We start from the raw sequence: 21,284 nt of genomic DNA on the forward strand, positions 1-21,284 counted from the left end.
TGCCTTTGCGGCTGACCCGCTCCTCTAGTCGACAGGCATTGGACTGGGAGGGAGAGGGTGGGGCCAAAGCCAGCTGCTGCGCATGCGCCGGCCGTGGTCCCGCCCCCATCCGCCGCGCGGCTCCGGGGCCACGTTCCAGGGTAGGGTTTGGTGGAGCCCCCAGTCCCTGCCGCCGCGGGGCGCCCTGGGATAGCGGCGGGGCCTCCCGGTGAGCGCGCGCGGGAGCGGCCTCCTGGAAGTGGGAGACGCTGCGGGCCCTGGGCCCAGGCGTTGGGATGGGCGGGAAGGCCAGGCCGCGCTGGGCTGTGGGCACTGCAGGAGGCCCCTGGGCAGGTGGAGATCGCAGCGGCCCTGGCGGGGCTCCTTGCTGGCTCCTGGGCGCGCTGATGCCCGTCATCTCCCTGAGTTTCTGAGCCCTGTCCTCTCATGTGTCAGTGGTCACCGCTAAGTCCAGACACTCCGGTCCTGTTCCGGAAGAGCCCTGGTCTCCGTGACTCCATGGCGCTGTCGACACCATGCACTGTAGCCCTCAAGGAGGAAAGGTTGTGTGGGAGGGAATAGAGACTTGGAATAACAGACCTGTGCTAATTAGAGACAGGAAAGATGGGACAAGGGGAGTGACCCTCCTCCACCCCCATATCCTAATGTGCACTCTCTCTATCCAGAACAGATCTCGGTCCCTTTCCAAACACTCCTGATGCCTCATTTCCCTCTCGCCTCTTTTCGACCACCATTTTGGGGGCTGAGGCACTCACGGGGCCTCCCCAGGTTTCATTCCGTTTCTACACAGTCGGAGCCCCATGGATCTCCCATCTCCCGGAGGAACCGTGAAGCCAAACAGAAACGCCTGCGAGAGAAGCAGGCGACTCTGGAGGCTGACATAGCAGGGGAGAGCAAGGTTAGGGGTTAGACAGCTTGTCCTTGGGTTTCTGAGATTTGGGAGGGGCTGGAGGAGACGGGCTGAAATGCAATCTGGGGTATACTGGATCCCAGCCTCTTCTGCTTTCTCTTCTCAGTCACCTGCAGAATCCATTAAGGCCTGGAGTCCTAAGGAGGTAGTATTGTATGAAATCCCTACGAAACCCGGTGAAAAGAAAGGTAAGTAGAATAAGAAGGCCTTTTCTTTCACATTTGTGTTGCCCATTTGGCCTGCCGAAATGCAGCCTGGGAACAAGTTCAGTGGTTAGTGGAGCTCTCCTCTGCCTCCACAGATGTCTCTGGGCCACTGCCGCCTGCATACAGTCCCCGATATGTTGAGGCTGCCTGGTACCCGTGGTGGGTACGAGAGGGCTTCTTCAAACCAGAATATCAGGTTAGTATCTGGCAGGCAGGGGTCCTAAATGATCTGCAGGACAGAGTGGCCGTTGAATACAACTGGAGCCTCAGAGTTGAGCTCACATTGTAGACCTTGCCTTCTTTCTGGCTCTGGTGTCTCCCAAGATTTCTCTTGGCAGGTTCCCCCTGGCCAATTCCCTCCTCTCCACTCTCCTCTGTGGTTTGCAGGACAGTTCTTCCCTGAAGTTCTTTCTGTTCTGGAGACAGTAGAGGGTGCTCTTTCCCCAATCCAGTTCTCTCTTGCCCCTTTGACTTTTTTTATTCCTCTAGGCCCGGCTGCCCCAAGCTACAGGGGAGACCTTTTCCATGTGTATCCCACCTCCCAATGTCACTGGCTCCCTGCACATTGGCCACGCACTCACGGTGGCCATACAGGATGCCCTCGTGCGCTGGTGAGAGGGGAGTGGGGGCTGCTTGAGTTCTTGGAAGGGAAATAGGAAGGGCAGGGATGAGTGAGAATAAACATTTAAGCCCAGGGGCTCACAGGAGGGCATTTTTGTTGCAGGCACCGGATGCGTGGGGATCAAGTGCTGTGGGTCCCTGGTTCAGATCACGCAGGAATCGCTACACAAGTATGTCTTCTGTTATATGTTCCTTTTCTTGGGTGAAAGCAATTTCTTCCCCCAAAGCAACCTGACTCTGTTCATTTGCCCTGAATCCAACTGCAGGCTGTGGTGGAAAAACAACTGTGGAAGGAACGGGGAGTGAGGAGACATGAGCTGAGCCGGGAGGCCTTCCTTAGGGAGGTGTGGCAGTGGAAGGAGGCGTGAGTATGATGGGCAGGGCTCAGGGGGCCCAGATGGCAGATTTGGTTTCTTGCCTCCCACCATCACTCCTGACTTGTAATCCCTGGCACTTCCCGACACAGCCCTGACTTCCTCAGAGATGGAAGCTCTGGAGCCCCTTAACGTTTGATGGAATTTCCAAGCCTTATGTATGTGGATATTATATATGCATTAGAATATTCGTGTGTGTGTGTGTATTTTTTTATATATATATTTTTTTCTTTCTCTTTACTTACCCCAGTTTCTCTTGTCTAAATCTCACCTTCTTTCACTCGCCCATTCCCACCTTTCAATTCCCATGGAATTACCCTCATTCTTCTGGGTCTGTTATCTCATGCCATCTCTGTGAAGCATCTTTGGATTTCCCACAATATGACTATCCCTACTCTCTTCCTATAGAAACTTTTGTCTCTTTTAATATCTTAGAAAACCCTATACTGGGTTTGTCAGTCCATTTCTATTAGCCTCTAGAGGCGAGATCAATGCCATCCTCACTTGATTTTCCTCCAACACCTGGCATTGCTGGGGACATCGCTGGACCTGGTACATAGGAAGTGCTCGGGAAGAGTTTGCTGACAAGGATCTCTCTGGGCACAGGAAAGGTGGAGAGATCTGTGAGCAGCTGCAAGCTCTGGGTGCCTCCCTGGACTGGGATCGAGAGTGTTTTACCATGGATGTTGTGAGTTCCGTGCCTTGGTCCCTGTGAGCATTGGGGGATGTTTAGAGATCTGTGTGGGGCAGGGAGGTAGCAATGCCTGGGTCCCTGAATAGGGTGATGGGCTGAGAAGTGGCTGTTAGAGGTGGACACTCAGGTCATTCCAGGGCTCCTCAGTGGCTGTGACTGAAGCTTTTGTGCGGCTCTACAAGGCGGGGTTGCTGTACCGGCACCGTCAGCTTGTCAACTGGTCATGTGCTTTAAGATCAGCCATCTCGGACATTGAGGTGAGGCGGAGAAAGAGAAGCAGGTTTGTGAGAGCTCTGAGCAGAGTGGTCGTCAGTGGTTAAGAGCTCAGACTCTGGAGCCAGGGTGCCTGGATTCAAATCTGAGGCCTACCTGTGACAGCTGTGTGGCTTTTGGCAGGCTGTTTAGTCTCTTTAAGCCTCAGCTTCCTCAGTCTGTAAATTAGAGATGATGGAATGCCTGCATCGTGGGGATGTTGTAAAAATTAAATGAGAATTCACCTAGGTGCTTGGCAAGATACCTGGCCATGGCTTAAGTGCCCGGCGAATATTTATTAGAAGTGTGACTGCACAAGCATTGGGTGAGGGCAGAGGGAGGTAGCTCCTGAATCCTCCAAATGGCTTTTAGATGGATTGCAGGGAGGTTGGGCAGATGGATGAGTGGCAGAGTGAAGCCTGGGCATGAGCCTTGCAGAAAGGCTGCCCTCTAACCCAGCTTTCTCGGCGCTTCCAGGTGGAGAACCGGCCCCTGCCTGGCCGTACACAGCTTCGACTGCCTGGCTGCCCTACCCCTGTGTCTTTTGGCCTCCTGTTTTCTGTTGCCTTCCCCGTGGATGGAGAGCCTGGTGAGCATAGTACTCTGCAGGGTCACCCGTTTACCTCCATTTTTTGTTTTCTGGAGCCCATGTTTGGCTGCTAGGAAACCGTCAGTCCATCTCCCACATGAACCTTGGTAATGTTCGCCTCAGTGTGGGCGCTTACCCAGGATCTTCTGGGGGATGTACAATAAGTGCATGTGGTTACTGCCCTTTGATAGCTTGGTGTGATTCTTCAGGAGTGCGCTACCCAGGAAAGAGACAGATCAGTTCTAAGGTGTGTGTTTTTTGTTTTGTTTGTTTTGTTTTTTGTTTTGAGACGGAGTCTCACTCTTTTGCCCAGGCTGGAGTGCAATGGCACAATCTCGGCTCCTGCAACCTATGCTTCCTGGGTTCAAGCGATTCTCCTGTCTCAGCCTCCTGAGTAGTTGGGATTACAGGTGCGCGCCACCAGGCCCAGCTAATTTTTGTATTTTTAGTAGAGACGGGGTTTCACCATGTTGGTCAGGTTGGTCTCGAACTCCTGACCTTGTGATCCGCCTGCCTCGGCCTCCCAAAGTGCTGGGATTACAGGTGTGAGCCACCGCGCCCAGCCTCTAAGGTGTGGTTTTTATGGAAAATGTTCTGAAGAGCTCAAAGAAAGGGAAGACAGATGAGCTGGAATAGTCAGAGGAAGCTTCTTGTAGGAGGAGCTGGTGCTCCCCCTGAAGAATATACAGCATTTGTGATGAGGACACTGAGAATCCCCAGTGTCCTCTGGGCACCCAGCAAGAATTCTATTATAGTTGCTTTAATGAATGCTGTCCCCATTTCTTCCATGCAAATTATCAGGGAATTCCTTAGCACCAGACACCCTCTCAGGCCTCTGGTCATTAACTTATGGGAAACCCTGGGTTCCTATACACACTGCTCCTACTTTTTTCTAGTCACTCCTGGGGGCCTCTGCCACCTTGACTACTCCCTGCCCCTTCCCCTTTCCAGTTCTACTGCCTTTAGCTGTGTTGGCAGTGAGGGGTGAGGATGATGACCACCTCTAAGTGTTTAAATGTTTGTCTTCAGATGCAGAGGTTGTGGTAGGAACCACAAGGCCAGAGACGCTGCCTGGAGATGTGGCTGTGGCCGTGCATCCAGAGGACTCGAGATACACGGTAACACCCAGTACACTTCTGCACTCTGGCCTGGCCCGCCCATGGCCTTCTCTTGTCTTGGGTTTTAAATAGTGGCTCTTTCTCTCTTGCTTCTACTTCTTTTTCCTTCGACTTCTCTCAGTGGTTCTGATTCGACTCCCTCCTCTTCTTATACTTTTTCTGGAGATCAGGGGTTGACAAACTGGCCCATGGTCCTAATCCAGCTTGCGGCCTTTTTTTTGAGATGGAGTCTCACTCTGTCACCAAGGCTGGAGTACAGTGGCGCGATCTTGGCTCACTGCAACCTCCACCTCCCGGGTTCAAGCAACTGTACCTCAGCCTCCTGAGTAGCTGGGAGTGTGGCACCACGCCTGGCATGTGCCACCACACCCGGCTAATTTTTTGTATTTTTACAGAAATTAGTAATTAATATTTTAAGTAATGTAATTTCGTAGAGATGATGGGGTGTCACTGTGTTAGCCAGGATAGTCTCAATCTCCTGACCTCGTGATCTGCCCATCTCGGCCTCCCAAAGTGCTGGGATTACAGGCATGAGCCACCGTGCCCGGCCGCTTGCGGCCTTTGTGTTATTTATGGCTGCTATTATATACCCTCTCCAGCTCTGCTGCAGTGGCAGAATAGAGTAATTGTGCAGAGATTGAATTTGTCTCTAGGCCCGAAAGCCTAAAATATCTACATTCTGGCCCCTTAAGAGTTTGCTGACCTTGCTCTAGCTCGCTACCTTCCACTTTCTACCTTCTTATTCTTGGGGTTCTCACGCCCTAGCCCAGACCCTTCCACCCCTCACAGGTGCCTGTCCCTGATCACTCTCCCTTCCCTTCAGCATCTACACGGGCGACAGCTTCGTCACCCCTTGATGGGGCAGCCTCTTCCCCTCATCACAGACTATGCTGTTCAGCCACATGTGGGCACAGGTGAGTGGAAGTCAGGGAGGGAGAGAAAGTTGGGGGTCCTGGAGGAGAGGGGAGGGAACCAGGAGGAAGAGGAAGGTGGGAGTGGGAGATCCTCATAGAGGGTGGTCTGAGTGGGGAATGGGAGGGAGGCACAGACAGAGAAAGTCGTGGGGCCTGGGGCGGTGTGGGTGGTGATGATAGATCTGGAAAAGCAAAAACCAAGGTCAGGTTCAGTACTCACCATGACTGTGCTCCCCAAGGGGCAGTGAAGGTGACTCCAGCTCACAGTCCTGCTGATGCTGAGATGGGGGCCCGACATGGCTTGAGCCCTCTGAATGTCATTGCGGAGGATGGGACCATGACCTCCCTCTGCGGGGACTGGCTGCAGGTGGTACCATCCTATGTTACCCCATCCTTTAGGGGCACTCTGTCCCCCTACTCCTCCTCCCAGTTTCTTATTTCTCTAGAGGCCTTTAATCTTTACTCTTGCCGCTTTTTCTCCAGGGTCTTCACCGGTTTGTGGCCCGGGAAAAGATAGTGTCTGTGCTGAGTGAACGGGGCCTGTTCCGGGGCCTCCAGAACCACCCCATGGTACTGCCCATCTGCAGGTAACCTCATTTTAACTCCTTTACTAAGGACTACTCCCAAAAGGGAATGTACGAAGCTTAAGGGTGACAATAGGATGGGCTCTGCACCCCTCTGTTAGAATACGAGCTTCGTGTCGGTTTTATTCACTATTGTATCCTCAGTACCAAGGGCCTGGCATGGCATGGGGTCTTGTGCCCCCTGGGAGAAGTCACAGGGCTGAAAGAGCAGTGGACTCACCCTGTCTCCCTTTCAGCCGTTCTGGGGACGTGATAGAATACCTGCTGAAGAGCCAGTGGTTTGTCCGCTGCCAGGAAATGGGGGCCCGAGCTGCCCAGGTGAGGCTGCAGTGTAGGAGGGACTGGGGCCGGGGTTGGGGGAGCTCCCTGAGAGTTGGAATGAAGAAATGGGAAGCAGGAGACCTCCTGCCCCAAAGACCTCTCCAGCTGTGGTAACTGGGAGGATGTGTGGGATGGAGGCTGGGCGGCCCAGCAAGGGCTGGCTCATATCCTTACTTAAGCCCAGAATCTTGGCAAGAGGCTTGGGAGGTCCTTCTGAGTTTTAAAATGACCTCAGAGGCCACTCGTCCTATCTGTGGAGGTGAGGCCACGCAGGAAGGGAAACATTGTCTAAAGGCCCTTTTCCCTCCAGGCTGTGGAGTCGGGGGCCCTGGAGCTCAGTCCCTCCTTCCACCAGAAGAACTGGCAGCACTGGTTTTCCCATATTGGGTAAGGGTAGGGTAAGGGGAGCTGTCGTGGAGATGGGGCGGCGGGACCGACTGGTTATTCTAAGACTTCACGGATGTCCTCCCGGCAGGGACTGGTGTGTCTCCCGGCAGCTGTGGTGGGGCCATCAGATTCCAGCCTACCTGGTTGTAGAGGACCACGCGCAGGTAGGTAGGGAGAAGCACCCGGAGGGCCGAGTGTAGCGCAGAGCACCTAGCCCAGGAGTCAGAGCTCCGCAGTGCCGGGCCCTGCTCCTGCCTGGTAATGTGCTTCATGCTGTAGTCATGTAACATTCTGTGCGATCAAAGCTCCCTGAAGTGGCGTTTCTTTATCTCACCCCTGGAGGAACTTGGCCAGTCTAAGACCACATGAGAGGATGTGAAAACCAAGGGACATTTGCACCTGTCAGCTGTTCTTCCTCACTCTCCCCGACTCCTTCCTACTTTTGCAGGGAGAAGAGGACTGTTGGGTGGTTGCGCGGTCAGAGGCTGAGGCCAGAGAGGTAGCAGCAGAACTGACAGGGAGGCCAGGGGCAGAGCTGGCCCTGGAGAGGGGTGAGTGCCTGAGCTAGGGAGGGATGTACAGGGGAGTGGAGGACTGGGCATCTGGGCCTTTGAGGGGAGCTGATCCCGAGATGGAGAAGGTAGGGTCAGGAAAGTTGGGAATGGAGTCAAAGGGGACAGCCCTGGTCTCTGGGGGTGCAGGTTGGCCTAGAATGGTGGCAGCAGTGGTCTGAGGTCCTAGAAGCCAAGGTTCCAACTGTCCCCATTCTTTTTCTGTTTCCCAGACCCTGATGTCCTGGACACTTGGTTCTCTTCTGCCCTGTTCCCCTTTTCTGCCCTGGGCTGGCCCCAAGAGGTGAGGTGGGCTGAGAGGGCGAAAGTGAAGGGAAACGATAAGGAAGGGACGGCTGGGCCCCCACAGAGGCTTGAAGGGGGCCCGGGACCGGGGCCTCTTACTGCTCCTCTTCCCCCTAGACCCCAGACCTTGCTCGTTTCTACCCGCTGTCACTTTTGGAAACGGGCAGTGACCTCCTGCTGTTCTGGGTGGGCCGCATGGTCATGTTGGGGACCCAGCTCACAGGGCAGCTGCCCTTCAGCAAGGTAACAGCCCTTCAGTGCCCGGCCGCTTTCTGTGACCCCAGTGTTCCCCAAACCTTGTCCTCCCTTCTTCTAACCCCTAATGTCCTTTCCACATTCCTGATTCCTTTTTCCCAATTCACTTCCCACCCTACCCCCAAAAGTATGGAGGCTAGAGGGCCAGAGATTCAAGGGAAGGAAACCCCCCTCTGCTGACCCCTCCCTGCCCCCAGGTGCTTCTTCATCCCATGGTTCGGGACAGGCAGGGCCGCAAGATGAGCAAGTCCCTGGGCAATGTGCTGGACCCAAGAGACATCATCAGTGGGGTGGAGATGCAGGTGAGGACAAAACACCCACTGGAGGGACAGGGTTTGTAGGAGAGAGGAAGGGAGGCTGAGGGAGGAGTGAGGCCAGCAAGTATGACCCTTGTAGAGGCAGGGCCTTTGACCTGGGCTGTAAATTACCCCCTTCCATCCCCAGGTGCTGCAGGAAAAGCTGAGAAGTGGAAATTTGGACCCCGCAGAGCTGGCCATTGTGGCTGCAGCACAGGTGAGTCATCGCTGCCTGCCCCCTCCCAGCTCTAGCTCACCGCCTCTGGCTTCCTCTGCAACCCGGATCCTGGCCCTGCAGCCACAAAGGCATCTGCCACTCTTCTTCCTCTGGTTGCAGAAAAAGGACTTTCCTCATGGGATCCCTGAGTGTGGGACAGATGCCCTGAGATTCACACTCTGCTCCCACGGAGTTCAGGGTAAGCCTGGGTGAGGGGTCTCGGGGTGAGCGGAGAGCAGCAGGCGCCTGTGCAGGGGCAGGGCAGGGGCAGGACTTCCGGTGCTGCTGCCACCTACATGCAGACTACCTCCATTCTCCCCTTCCAGGGGGCGACTTGCGCCTGTCAGTCTCTGAGGTCCAGAGCTGCCGACATTTCTGCAACAAGATCTGGAATGCTCTGCACTTTATCCTCAATGCCTTAGGGGAGAAATTTGTGCCACAGCCTGCTGAGGAGGTAAGAGAAAGCAGAGGTGCTTGGGAGTAGGGTAGTCAGGTGTCAGAGGGCCAAGGTGGCATCTGGAAGGAAAGGAGGCAGGGGAGGGGGAGTCAGGCCGTCCTGGGCCTGAAGCCCCCTTTGCCTGCAGCTGTCTCCCTCCTCCCACATGGACGCCTGGATCCTGAGCCGCCTTGCCCTGGCCGCCCAGGAGTGTGAGCGGGGCTTCCTCACCCGAGAGCTCTCGCTCGTCACTCACGCCCTGCACCACTTCTGGCTCCACAACCTCTGTGACGTCTACCTGGTGAGTGAGGCTGGGGGAGGCTTGGCATTCCCATGCCTCTTCTGATTCCTCTGGAAATCCAATTCCAAGGCAGAGAGCTCTGGAGTTAATAATTCCCCAATTATCCCCTCAGTTAGGAAAGGAGAGGAGAGGAGATGAGGGAGTCTCAGTCCCCCTCTTCCTGGGACTGGTTTCGGCAGTACAGCCCGGGCACTGTTGCCTGCCTGTCACCTGGGGAGAGGAGGAGGAGGGAGACCTCTAGAAATGTCTCACAAGTCAGTGTCAGAAGGCTGAGGGGAATTTTTTCAGTCCCTGTAGTTGCTGAGTTTGGCCCATGGGCAGGCTGCGTGCTGAGAGAGGCCTGGGAGGGACTAGCAGGGGTCTTCAGACCAGGGGTTCTCACGCTGTCCCACGTCCAAAGCACCTGGAGGGCTTGTGCCTCCAAAGCACATGGATCCTCCTGCCACCGCAGAGTGGCTCCTTCAGCAAGTTGGGGTGGGGGTGGGTGGGTGGGTGTCATGAATATTCATTTCTTGTCCCAAGTGGTGCTGCTGCTGCTGGCTGTGGACCACTGCCGTAGCTCAGCCTTTTAAAAACCTCTGTTCCCTATTGATAAGCAAAAAACTCAATGATTTTTTCCCCTAAACTACACATTTCCCTGGAATTCCTGTCCCTGTGTACTGCAGAGAGTTTTTGCCTTGAATTTCCCTTCTTTGTGCTGAGTGTGTCCTGGGACTGTGGATCATATCAGAAGTGCTAAGTTCTTCCGCCTGTCCCTCTCTCCCAGGACCCATGGCCTGCCCGGCTGGCGGGTAGGGCAGTGGCTGTAGGGAGGAGGGCTGTGGCCCTGGGCCTGTCCTCTGACCATTGGCTTCCTCTCCAGGAGGCTGTGAAGCCTGTGCTGTGGCACTCACCCCGCCCCCCAGGGCCCCCTCAGGTTCTGTTCTCCTGCGCTGACATCGGCCTCCGCCTCTTGGCCCCACTGATGCCCTTCCTGGCTGAAGAGCTGTGGCAGAGGCTGCCCCCCAGGCCTGGTTGTCCCCCTGCCCCCAGCATCTCGGTTGCCCCCTACCCCAGCACCTGCAGCTTGGTGAGTCCCACGCACCTGGGAGTGGGCCATGGCACCTCGGAGTGGGCCCCCGGGTGAAGGGTGGGGAGCGCCTTCTGAAGGGGTTTGCTGCAGGGGGTTCATCTGCAGGAATGGTTTGTACTTTGCTGTGGAGCCCTGGGGAGGATGGATTGTTCCTGCAGGGTTGCTGCGATGGCCCTAGGGTCTTGAGGGACAGTATTAGCGTAGTGCTCAAAAGCAGGACTCTGTTGCTAGACTGCTGTTTTCTAGCTGTGTGATTTAGCCTCAGTTTCCCCCAGGTTTAAACTAGGAACAGTAATAGTATGTTATGGTTGTGATAAGGGTTGGATAAGTTAGTAATAGGGTGTCCCCAAAATCTCAGTGCAGCTTGAATAATTTCAGAAGGATAAATGCTATGCACTCACCCAAAAATTATTTTTAAATTTAACTATTTATATTTATACTTATTTGGTTTTGAGTTTTGACTAATTCCTTTTAAATTCTAATTCATTTTTGGTTGGCCATTTCAATCAGAGCAACTAAACAGACATCAAACACTGATCATCTAAAACCTCTTAAATGACACCTCACTTTTTGTCATGTTCCTTGAGATAGTGGATTTTCTGTGGTGCTGAGGACAGATCTCATTGCCCTAAGGAGATGGGGTGGATGGGTCGAGAACAGAGCCAGGAGGGTTGGTACTGAGGCTCTCAGGAGCCCTTTTGCCTACTCTGGGTCCCCCTGATTGTCAGGAGCACTGGCGCCAGCCGGAGCTGGAGCGGCGCTTCTCCCGGGTCCAAGAGGTTGTGCAGGTGCTAAGGGCTCTCCGAGCCACGTACCAGCTCACCAAAGCCCGGCCCCGAGGTGAGGCAAGGCGGGTCCTGGGCTCGGGTCCTGCAGGAAAAGGGGGCTGGTGGGGAAAAGAGGAGAGCCTGAAGGGCAGACCCCCCATTAGGAGGTGCAGGGTGGGAAGGGAGGCAGGAGCTGAGGCCTTGCCCCTGACAAGTTTCTTTCTTTCCAGTGCTGCTGCAGAGCTCAGAGCCTGGGGACCAGGGCCTCTTTGAGGCCTTCTTGGAGCCCCTGGGCACCCTGGGCCACTGTGGGGCTGTGGGCCTGTTACCTCCAGGCGCAGCAGCTCCCTCCGGCTGGGCCCAGGCTCCACTCAGTGATACGGTTCAGGTCTACATGGAGCTGCAGGTGACCAGAGGGAATGGGGAGGGTTAGGGCAGGCTTGGGAAGCATGCTAGGAGGAAGGGAGGGGCTGGGCTCTATAAAGCAGGGGAAGGGACCTTCTAATGAAGGATGGAGGCCTGGCAGCAGGTGGATGTCTGAGCCTTTTCTCCCTGTTTTTCCCTAGGGCCTGGTGGACCCCCAGATCCAGCTACCTCTGTTAGCCGCCCGAAGGTACAAGTTGCAGAAGCAGCTTGATGGCCTCATAGCCGGGACCCCATCAGAAGGGGAGGCAGGGACTCAGAGGCAACAAAGGGTAAGCTGAGGGAAGCCCCCAGAAGGCTTGACCCCCGAGGGAATGTGGGCCAGGAGGGGCCTCATTCCTGGATCCTCACCTCGTTTTCTCCTCGTCCAGCTTTCTTCCCTCCAGCTGGAATTGTCAAAACTGGACAAGGCGGCCTCTCACCTCCGGCAGCTGATGGATGAGCCTCCCGCCCCAGGGAGCCCAGAGCTCTAACTCATCATCCCCATCAGTGTTCCTCCCTCCCAGACCTGTCTTTGAGGACAAACAGATTTGTCAGCTGTCAGGGTGCAGTGGGACATCAGAGACTATGTGGTCCATCGCCTTCATTGTGTAAATGAGGAAACAGATTGGCTTGGTCGTAGTGACTGTGGTGTCCTTGAGATGCTCACATGACTGCCCGGCCTGCCTCCCACCAGGAAGTCTGGGAATGAGGAGATTCAGATAAACTTTTAAAATCCCAAACATGTCTGTTTATGGCTTTTTGGTCCCCTTTGCTCCTAGTGGTGACTTTCGTGCTTCTGAGTTGTCCCCTGAGAGCTTGGTCTGGGAAAAGAGGAGGGGGGGTCCTCGCTGGAGGAAGAGGAGCTTTCTAGTCATGGGTAGGGCTTGGGCACAGTGGTCCCGGTTCTACCTACTTTCTGGACTAACTGACAGTGCCCTGGCTTTTGCTACAGGTGAGTGCCACTGTGCCCAGCTAATTTATGTGTTTTTAGTACAGATGGGGTTTCACCGGATTAGCCAGGCTGGTCTTGAACTCCTGACCTCAGGTGATCCACCTGCCTTGGCCTTCCAAAGTGCTGGGATTACAGGCGTGAGCCACCGTGCCTGGCCAAGATAATCTTGAGAAGGTGGTAGGGAGTGCCTGCCTCAGAATTCAGGATGAGGACCCTGAACCCCAGGGGACTGGGACTTCTGTGTTGGGACCAGGTTTCCATCCTAACAGCAATCCCTACTATCCTGCTGACGACCTATAAGACAGGCTGTGGTGTGTGTCCCTAAGTAGCTACCTGTGTGATCCTCACAACAATCTAATGGTACAGGAATAATGAGAAAAACTCAGAATTGTGTTAAAAACAAAAAACAAAAAACAAAAAAAAAAAACCACCTTCCCCCAAACTGGGAGGGAGCTGAGAGGCCAAAAAGTGACTCAGACAAGTCCAGCTTGGTGAGTAGATGAGGTTTTTAGGACTTACATACAAGGCACTCCTGGATGGCAGCAGGACAGCTTAGAGATCTGTGCTGCCTCCCATCCTGAAGCTGCTTTCAAACTAATTTTCTGACTCTTTGCTTACCATGTGTGCAAATGGACTGTTTTCCTTGGTGGGTTCCCAGATACTCTCCCGGATGTTTGGGTTCTCAGGGACACCTGCTCCTCTACCAGGCACCGTGACCTTGGCTGGTCACCTGGCCTTCAGGATTTAGGCAGTGGCCTACACCTTTAAGTAACCAGGTAGGGGACCTGTCACACTACAGCAGGTACCATCACTGTCCCCATTTTGCGAGTGAGGAAATGGAGGCTCCAAGAGGATGAGAAACATGCCCAGGAATTCACTTATGGGCTGGTGTCACCTCATACTCACGTGGTTAGCCAGCATAGGCTCAGCTTGCACCTGGCCTCTTCTCCTCCCCAGCACTTATGCCTGGCTGGGCATCCTCTCACAAGCTGAACCCCTCATCTCTCAACTGAGTGCCCACCCACTTCCCACCCTGATTACCTGTGTGGATCCTTGGGTCAGGGGAACCATGTCCTGGGGGTGTTTTTGAGTCCCCAGCCCCAATGCTTAAGCAAAAGGAAATGAAATAAAATGAAATAAAAATCTCGCCTAAACCAAGACGTCTGTCTGGTGCCTGACTTCTCCACTGCTACTAGATCTCAGGCGAGTGACTTGCCCTCTCTGAGCTTCAATTTCCTTATCTGTAAAATAGGATAATGATACCTAGTATGCCACATTCAAGACTGCTGCAAACATTGAAACGGGGACGCAGGAGAAATGCAGGACTTCAATAAATGTTGCTTCTCTTTATTCCCAGGTGTTCCGAAGATCTCAGTTCGGTGTGTGTTCATGTGCATGCGTATATGTGTGTGGTGTGTGAGTGTCCCCAAACAACTCCCCAGATGCCTTCTAAGCCTGTGACACTGGTGTTGAAGGAGAGAGTGTCCATCCCTGGAACCCTCTGCTCAGCAGGGGGACAGTCAGAGACTTGAGCATCCAACCCTCTCTCCCTGCCAACTCTGTGCTCAGGGACTCACAAAGTCAAGCAAGTTATTGAATTCAGCATATACTGAATTTTATTTATTGCCACTCAGGAGGGTGGGGGCCTGCTGAAAGACAGGGTCAGGGCCCACCCCCTGCACCCCCAGCCCAAAAGCCCGGGCCAAGAAGGACACAGGCTTCAATGGCTCTCATGTGTTGCAGACAACATGGTGTTGAGATCTTGCATGGTGGAGGGTGACGCTGGTCCCTGAAGGGAGATGGAGGAGGAGGCAGAGCTGGGAACAAAGGGTTAAAGGGTGCGATGTAAGAGAGCTCTCCATTCCCACCACGGAGATAGCCAGACCCCAGCAGAGGCCCAAACTGACTCACAAACACACAGCCCCATCCCTTCCCCTCCCAAAGAACTACCTTTTCAAGCAATTCCAGGAAGCTGGACTCATAGGAGGAATTTGTCAGAAAAGACTCCTTCAGCTTCAGTTGCAAAATCATACCTGGCCCTGCGGATCCAGAAGTACGGCTTAGGATCCGGCAGTCAGGGCTGATTCCCCCGGAGACGCAGTACCTTCCTGCCCACGCTCCCCAGCACAGTTCCTCTTCCCCAGCAGTGCCCCTCCAGAGCCTCTTGGAAGCTCAGGACTGGGGTGTCTCTGTCTCTCTCAGGGACCATGGAGTCCCACTCCCTTTCTCTGGCCTCTTCACGCCACAGGGACCCAGAAGTCCTGCCCTCTAGCCCTCACCTGTTCCATGTGAGCTGCCAAGGAGGGTCAAGAGGAGGACAAGGGGCAGCCCAGACCCCATAGTGGCCACTACACTCCTGGGATGGAGGAGACACTGAAGTCCCAGTGGCCTCTCCTTGCCAGGCCTGCTTTCTACACCCCACTCAAGCCTTAGCATAAGTGTTTGAGGGGAAGTGGGAGGGGGAATCTGGTCAACTGAATTTTCCAGTTCTCCCAGTAAGAGAGGACCCAGGAGAGGACCATTCACTCTGCTCTCGGGGAAAATAGAAGGAGATTCCCTCTCTTCACTCTGTGTCCCACCCCTACCTTGTGTCTCCAGGTTTGAGGGAGTGAGTGCTGGTCCTACAGACAGAGAAATGAAGAGGGAAGCAGGGACCAGGGAGGCGTCCCTCCTGCAGGTGTCTGGACCCCACCCATGCCTGGACCTCCCAAGGCTCTTTAGAGATTAATTATTAACTGCAGTTAATTTTCATTCTTGACACCGAAGGACTCAGGAATGTGGGCCCAAAAGGGAGGGGTGGATTAAGCCAAGTTTCTTCCAGAACCCAGGTGTCCTGCTGCCTCAGCTTTTTTTTTAAAGACTAGTCAAGTGCACCCAGTGAGCACTCCGGCCTGGACAGGAGGTCTTGAGGGAGGACATGAACTTTGGACCCAGTGGGATGGCCAACTCTTCTATGGTTTTTCTTTTTTCAACAGTTCAGCTGACCCTACTGGGGACTTCTGACACAGTATCCCCAGGTCTCCTCTCTGTCTCTGGAGGTCTCCCCTCTGTCTCTGGAAGTCTCCCCACTGTCTCTGGAAGTCTCCCCTCTGTCTCTGGAGTTCTCCCCGGTTTCTGGAAGTCTCACACTGTTTCTGAAAGTCTTCTCACTATCTCTGCAACTGTCCCCACTATCTCTGGAAGTCTCCCCACCACCTCTGGGAGTGTCTCAACAGCTTCTTCAACCTCTGGGAGTTTTCCCCGCAGTCCTCACCCTTTAGCTCCAACTGTTTCTAGGAGCACTTCAGGAACAGTCTCCACATCATCAGGTGATATTTCTGTTGCTCAACCCACCTCTGGAGAACTCTTCAGCTTGGTCTGTAGCTCTGGGGTGGGGCTTCCTGTAAGCCTGGCAGTTTCCAAGAACCTCATTGGAAGCAGCTCCCTTGCCTTTGTGGCTATACAAGGGCCTCTCTTTCTGTTTTCCAATTCATCACCTTTTTCTGTCATGATTACTGCCTTTTGTATCCTAAGACTTTTTTGCTTACTTCAAGGTCACGAAAATATTCTCCTCTGCATTCTTCCAGAAACGTTATTATTTTAGCTTTCGAACTTAAGCCTATTATCCATCTCAAGTTAATTTCTGTGTATGGAGTGGGGTGGAAGTCAAGATTCAATTTTTTCTTCTTATGAATATCCAGAACCATTATTTCCAAGGATCCTCCCCTGTCCCCGCCATTGAACAGTGAGCACCTGTTCTGAAATTGGAGTGACTGTATTTGTGTGGGTTTGTTGGTCAGTGTTTATTATTTTTCTTATTTTTATTTTTTATTTTTTGAGATGGAGTTTCACTCTTGTTGCCCAGGCTGGAGTGCAATGGTGCGATCTCGGCTCACTGCAACCTCTGCCTCCCGGGTTCAAGTAATTCTCCTGCCTCAGCCTCCCGAGTAGCTGGGATTACAGGCGCCCGCCACCACATCCAGGTAACTTTTTTGTAGTTTTAGTAGAGATGGGATTTTACCATGTTGGCTAGGCTGGTGTCGAACTCCTGACGTCAGGTGATCCACCTGTCTCGGCCTCCCAAGCTGCTGGGATTACAGGTGTGAGCCACTGCACCTGGCCTATCGGTCAGTTCTTACTCCAGGGCCACAGTGTTTAAGGACTACAGCTTTGCAGCAAGTCTTGAGATGTTATAATGTAAGTTCTCCTTTTTTTTTTTTTTTTTTTTAAGAGACTGTCTTGGTTATTCTCAGTCTTGATTTTCGTAACATCAGTTCATCAATTTATTCCAAAAGCTTGCTAGGGTCTTGTCTTTGGGTGCATTTGATGTGACTTCTGCTCTGCTCTTGCTTGAATCTCTTCTGTTTTTTCCCTCTGCCCTCTTAGGACCTACCTCCTCCAGTGCTCCTGGAACTGCTCCAACTGTGCCTGGGACTTCAGCACTGAGTGTTGCTGTCTTAGGGGGTTCCACTGCCACCATGGCTGGAGTGGCCACCACGTCCCCTGGGCTCAGCATCCTGGCCGGTTAAGGCACTCTTCTAGGCATTACAGTAAAAGGTTGGTGGGCCCGTTCGATCTCATTCCCCTGCAGCCACCCCTGGCTCCTTGGGAGGAGTTCAGGGATAGTCAATAGCGCCTGCTTTCAACTGTGTTTTAAATCTGTCTGAGGATGTGTCTGTAGCTCAAAGGCGTTTTGGCGGCCTCTGGTCAGACCAACTGCCAGATGTCTGTTACCTGGCTGCTTTCTCGAAAGGTTTTCATCTTTCTTCCTCATGATCTAATCTCTCTGTCCAGGGCGAGAGGCATTCCCTCCAGAGATCACCCCTCCTTCCTCCATCTTCCTCCTCCTCTCCCTTTCATTCCTAGAAGGGGAGCTTGAGGAATACCCCACAGGAAGTCTGAGGGCAGGAAACGAATGGAAGGAAGACAGGAGAGCAGGCTCTGGTTCCCCTTAAGAACAAGAATCAGGGTGGAGTGGTGGGGAGAACTGCGGCTAGGAGAAAAGAGAGTGCCTACTGAGGACCCTCCCAGTGCAGAGGCATCACAGACCCAGGGATGCGGACAATAGGGCCTGAGAAAGTCAGTGAGGGGGGGACCTCAGTGATGAGTCTGGGACTGACAGATGTGTCCACAAGGAAGAGGCAATTGAGACTTGGATTGAAGCTCTTTAAACCCCCATCCCCACCCCTGCTGAGATTCTGCTTCCAAGGTGATAGGAGAAAACACCAGAGAGATAAGGTCTCAGAGTCAGAGACATCAGTCACAGAAAGAAAGATGGAAAGTCGGAGGGCAGTGGGGGTCTGGGGGGCTGGAGGCATCACCTGCCTCAGTCACTGGCCCTGTCTTTGTGCCCCAGGTCTGAAACCCCAGAAGGACTCTATCTCAGACTGGGCCATTGTGTTGATCACTCTCACTTTGGTGACAGCAATTGTCAACCTAATGTATGGTATCAAGAAGGTGAGCAACGCTGTGGTCCAATGTGTGGGATCCCTGTGCCAGTGGGGCTGGGACCTGGTGCCCCAGGATTCAGAGAACAGGGCTTTGGGGAGGGGAATGACAGCTTGCAGGGCTTGTTGCAGGGAGGGGAAAGAGAGCCGTTGTCTCAGTGGCTGAGAAAAACACTGTTCTGGCAGGGACGGGGCATTGGGGCCACTGAAAGAGGTGGGGGAGTGCTGGAGGCTGATTGGTGCATGGAAGCACTCAACTCAGCTCTAGGCAATGAAGGACCAGCTCTGTGGAGCCGCATTCACTTGGGTTTGAATCCTTGTGCAAGTTACTTAACCCTCTGTGCTCCATATTCTTCATTAATAATAATACTTAAATAATAATACTTACATCGCACTGATTATGTGCTAGGTGCTGTACATATTTTAGTTCACAGCAAGTCAGTGATACAGGAAATACTACTCCTCATTTTACAGATGACGTAATTGAGTCTTGGATAAATGAGAATGATGGCATCCATCTCAAAGGGTGGTTGGGAGGATCAAATAAGCTTATGCAGAGGGAGCACTAATGGTGCTTGGCATGTATTATAGTAAGTGCTCAATATATAGCCTTATTCGTTATTCTTGCTGTTTTTGCTCAAAGAGGAACGCTGAGTGCCTGGGTTGCCAAGAGGAAGCAGCAGTTCACAGGAAGAGCTGGACTGAGCAGCAGGTTCTCGGGCCCCTTGATTGACCCATCATACCCTTCCCTTATCTCACAGGCCTGCCAGTTACAGAGGGAGTGGCTGTAGCTCCGTGTGGCTGTGGCTCTCTGTGGGGTGTGGCTGTGGCTCCATGACCCCTTACAGCTGCCACCATGAGGCGGAGGCCACCAGTCAGCGCTACTCTGTCAAATGAAAGGTGGGGCGGGGCAGCTGAGCGCCTACCCGTTGGCCTTCCTTCTTCGTCTCCCAAATAGTCTCATTCCCAGACTCCCCTATCCCATTCACCCTAGCCAGAACCTTTTTCTGCAGGTAGATTCCTGGGGTCACTGGCCCCCAGGTCTCTTCCACCCACAGCATAAGGAGGAATCCACTGTCAGTCACAAGATTCTGTTCTCTGCCCTGCCGCCAACCATGCAGACTACGGGAAGGTGCCCAGCTTCTCCGAGGACAGTTTTCTCATCGGTGGAAGGAAGGACCAGGGCTAAGTGGCCTGCAGGCACCTTCCAGCCCTCACAGAGCCCAGGCCTGGACAGCTGGAATCTCTGCTCCTCACCCTCTCTTCCTAGTCCCACCCTCCTCCCCAACGATCAGAGAAGCTCTTTAGCTGAGGACAGTCTGCTCATGGCTTCCCTTCTCACCTTCCTCCACAGGGAGACCCCGCAGGCTGGCTCTTGAGCCCCCAAGGCCCTCCGATTCTTTCCCCTCAGGGCAGGTGCAGAACCCTCCTCTGTGGTGCCCCCTCAGTCCTCTCCAGGAGGGTGGTGAACAAGTTATTGCTAAATAAAATGGCACTTCCTCCACTTGTCTCGCAGACGCTGTGGGTTTGCCCAAGTGCATAGGCTTTTGTGTCATGCGGGCCCGGAAGGGCCAAGCCAGGTCTCTGCCACTTACGAGGGCAAGTCATTCCCTGATCCGAGGCTCATTTATCCTCATCTGTAAAGTGAGGGGTGACAGGTGGTGACTCATAGGTGAGGTGCTTAGTACATTCTTCAGTACATAGAAATGCCCAAACATTGGTAGTTGGCAGGGTTGTTTTGTGACTGGTCTTTCAGCCTCCAGCTCAGATGAAGCAACATAGACTGACTGTAAGAGACTGTTTTGGGCCTCCACCTGCCTCCAGGTTTCTCCACCCCAGACACCAGGGTCCTTGGGGTGGAGTTGTAGCTAAGAGAGAAGGGAAGGGGGTGTTCATTCACAAACACTGGTTAGTGCTTATTCTAAAGCAGAGATCCTCACCTTCAGCACAATTGGTGTCCTGGGCTGGGTAATTCTTTGTTGTGGAGACTGCTCCGGGCATTACAGGATGTCCCATAGCATCTCTGGCCTCTACCCCCTAGATGCCAGTAGCATCCCATTCCAAATTGCGACAAAAATGTCTCCAGAAATTTCCAAATGTTCCTTGGTGTGGGCAAAATTGCACCTCCCTGTACAGAACCACTGTTCTAGAGGCTTAGGTCCCTGGGGAAAGGGTGGGGAAGGGGACCAGTGAAAAGGGGGACTGTCAGTCAGCCGAGTCCACATACAGTTGCAGAGGACAGCCTGTCTCTGCCTTAGTTTCTCCATCCTGCAGGATACATTGCCTGAGAGGCAGGCTGCCCAGTTCTGAGTAGTCAGTCTTTGACCTGACTCCATGGAGCCTCATTAATCTCCCATGAATCACATTGATAAGCAGTTGCCCTCCTCTTCCCACCTATTCCAGCCCTGCCCAGGGCTTAGGGATAAGTCACACCAAGTAAGGAGAGGAACCCATGTGTCCAGTTCTCTAGTCTTCTCATGAGCCCAAATGCCCTGAGGGCCTGGCCTCCTGCTCTCAAGTCTTGGACTTCTCTACGACCTTTGCCTGCTCCTACTTCCCTCAGAAAGGCATCCTCTGGCCCTGGCTTCCACTCCGTCCAGGTGGAGTGGAAACATTTATTGATTGCCTACTGTGTGCCAGACACTGTCCCAGGCTCTGACGACACAGTAGGGATCCAAGGTGCTTACTTTCCATCCATGGAGACCCACAGTGGGCAGAAAGGGGTTGTGACTTATCTGTGCTAGAGACCCAGGGAGTCCATCCTCCCCTACTCCAGCCCCAGGTACTGTCACTGGGGAGACAAGTGAGTCTCTGAGCTAATACTTGCATTAGGCAAGAACTGAGGAAGGGAAGGGGGAGCTCCGGGGTGCTCCTAAAAATGAGATGTCTGCATTTCTGTATAGGAGAGAATGGGGACTTCGAGGCAAAGAGACAGCCACTGAGCTGAGGTGGGAGGGAAGAGGTAGAGTGAAAGTAGAAGCCCCTGTATGTCGAGCATCTCTTGGCCAAAGATCTTGGCCTCGGTCCCTCTGGGTGGCCTGACCTGTGTCCCTGGTGAGGGGTGTGACATCTGTCCCTGTGGTTCTGTGTCTTATTTCTGTCACTACGTCTGCACTCTCCACATATTGTTGTATGACCACCGAACATCACGAAGCACCTGTCTCTGCAGCGAGGGTCTTTCAAGGGCTTTCTCTCGCCTTTGCTCTTTCACCTGATCCTCGTGGGCAGCTCCACCCAAGGTGGCAAGAATGACCATGTGTGAATAAGGGGTGTGGAAGCTGGGCTGACGCGGGAGAGGTAGGAGGGTGCGTGTGAAGTTGGACACAGATC

The 21,284-nt window shown here is 53.6% G+C and overlaps 2 protein-coding genes and 1 long non-coding RNA gene across 6 annotated transcripts; 2 read left to right on the plus strand and 1 right to left on the minus strand.

The window, feature by feature from the left end:
- The first annotated feature begins 76 nt into the window (after positions 1-76).
- Positions 77-12,316, plus strand: VARS2 (valyl-tRNA synthetase 2, mitochondrial). Of its 4 annotated transcripts, none has more exons than XM_033219562.1 (30): positions 77-208; positions 666-898; positions 1,017-1,098; positions 1,212-1,312; positions 1,606-1,727; positions 1,841-1,907; positions 2,004-2,101; positions 2,718-2,799; positions 2,943-3,062; positions 3,535-3,646; positions 4,676-4,764; positions 5,588-5,678; positions 5,918-6,045; positions 6,162-6,265; positions 6,499-6,580; positions 6,894-6,970; positions 7,059-7,134; positions 7,419-7,521; positions 7,755-7,825; positions 7,945-8,070; positions 8,280-8,384; positions 8,527-8,595; positions 8,716-8,794; positions 8,922-9,049; positions 9,180-9,332; positions 10,195-10,401; positions 11,133-11,244; positions 11,402-11,577; positions 11,738-11,866; positions 11,966-12,316. In XM_033219562.1, exons 2-30 carry the CDS (start codon positions 698-700, stop codon positions 12,065-12,067), a joined length of 3,192 nt encoding a protein of 1,063 aa, XP_033075453.1. In that variant the 5' UTR covers positions 77-208; positions 666-697; the 3' UTR covers positions 12,068-12,316. The 4 variants fall into 4 exon arrangements, with proteins under 4 accessions (XP_033075453.1, XP_033075455.1, XP_033075456.1 ...); XM_033219564.1 differs by having other exon boundaries at positions 671-898; XM_033219565.1 differs by lacking the exon at positions 77-208 and adding an exon at positions 276-333.
- Positions 12,317-14,118: 1,802 nt separating this feature from the next.
- SFTA2 (surfactant associated 2) lies at positions 14,119-15,095 on the minus strand. The gene is made up of 3 exons (XM_033219690.1): positions 14,808-15,095; positions 14,479-14,567; positions 14,119-14,345 (listed from the first exon to the last, which is right to left on the minus strand). The coding sequence occupies exons 1-3, from the start codon at positions 14,962-14,964 to the stop codon at positions 14,259-14,261; spliced, it is 333 nt and encodes a 110-aa protein (XP_033075581.1). The 5' UTR covers positions 14,965-15,095; the 3' UTR covers positions 14,119-14,258.
- Positions 15,096-16,449: 1,354 nt separating this feature from the next.
- Positions 16,450-19,429, plus strand: LOC117088433. Its single transcript, XR_004439222.1, has 5 exons — positions 16,450-16,490; positions 16,894-17,064; positions 17,864-17,964; positions 18,716-18,854; positions 18,968-19,429. It is a non-coding gene; the product is annotated as an uncharacterized LOC117088433 (long non-coding RNA).
- The last annotated feature ends 1,855 nt before the right edge of the window (positions 19,430-21,284 follow it).

Source organism: Trachypithecus francoisi, unplaced genomic scaffold (genome assembly GCF_009764315.1).
Source record: "Trachypithecus francoisi isolate TF-2019V2 unplaced genomic scaffold, Tfra_2.0 Lachesis_group10, whole genome shotgun sequence".
Classification (NCBI taxonomy): Eukaryota; Metazoa; Chordata; class Mammalia; order Primates; family Cercopithecidae; genus Trachypithecus; species Trachypithecus francoisi.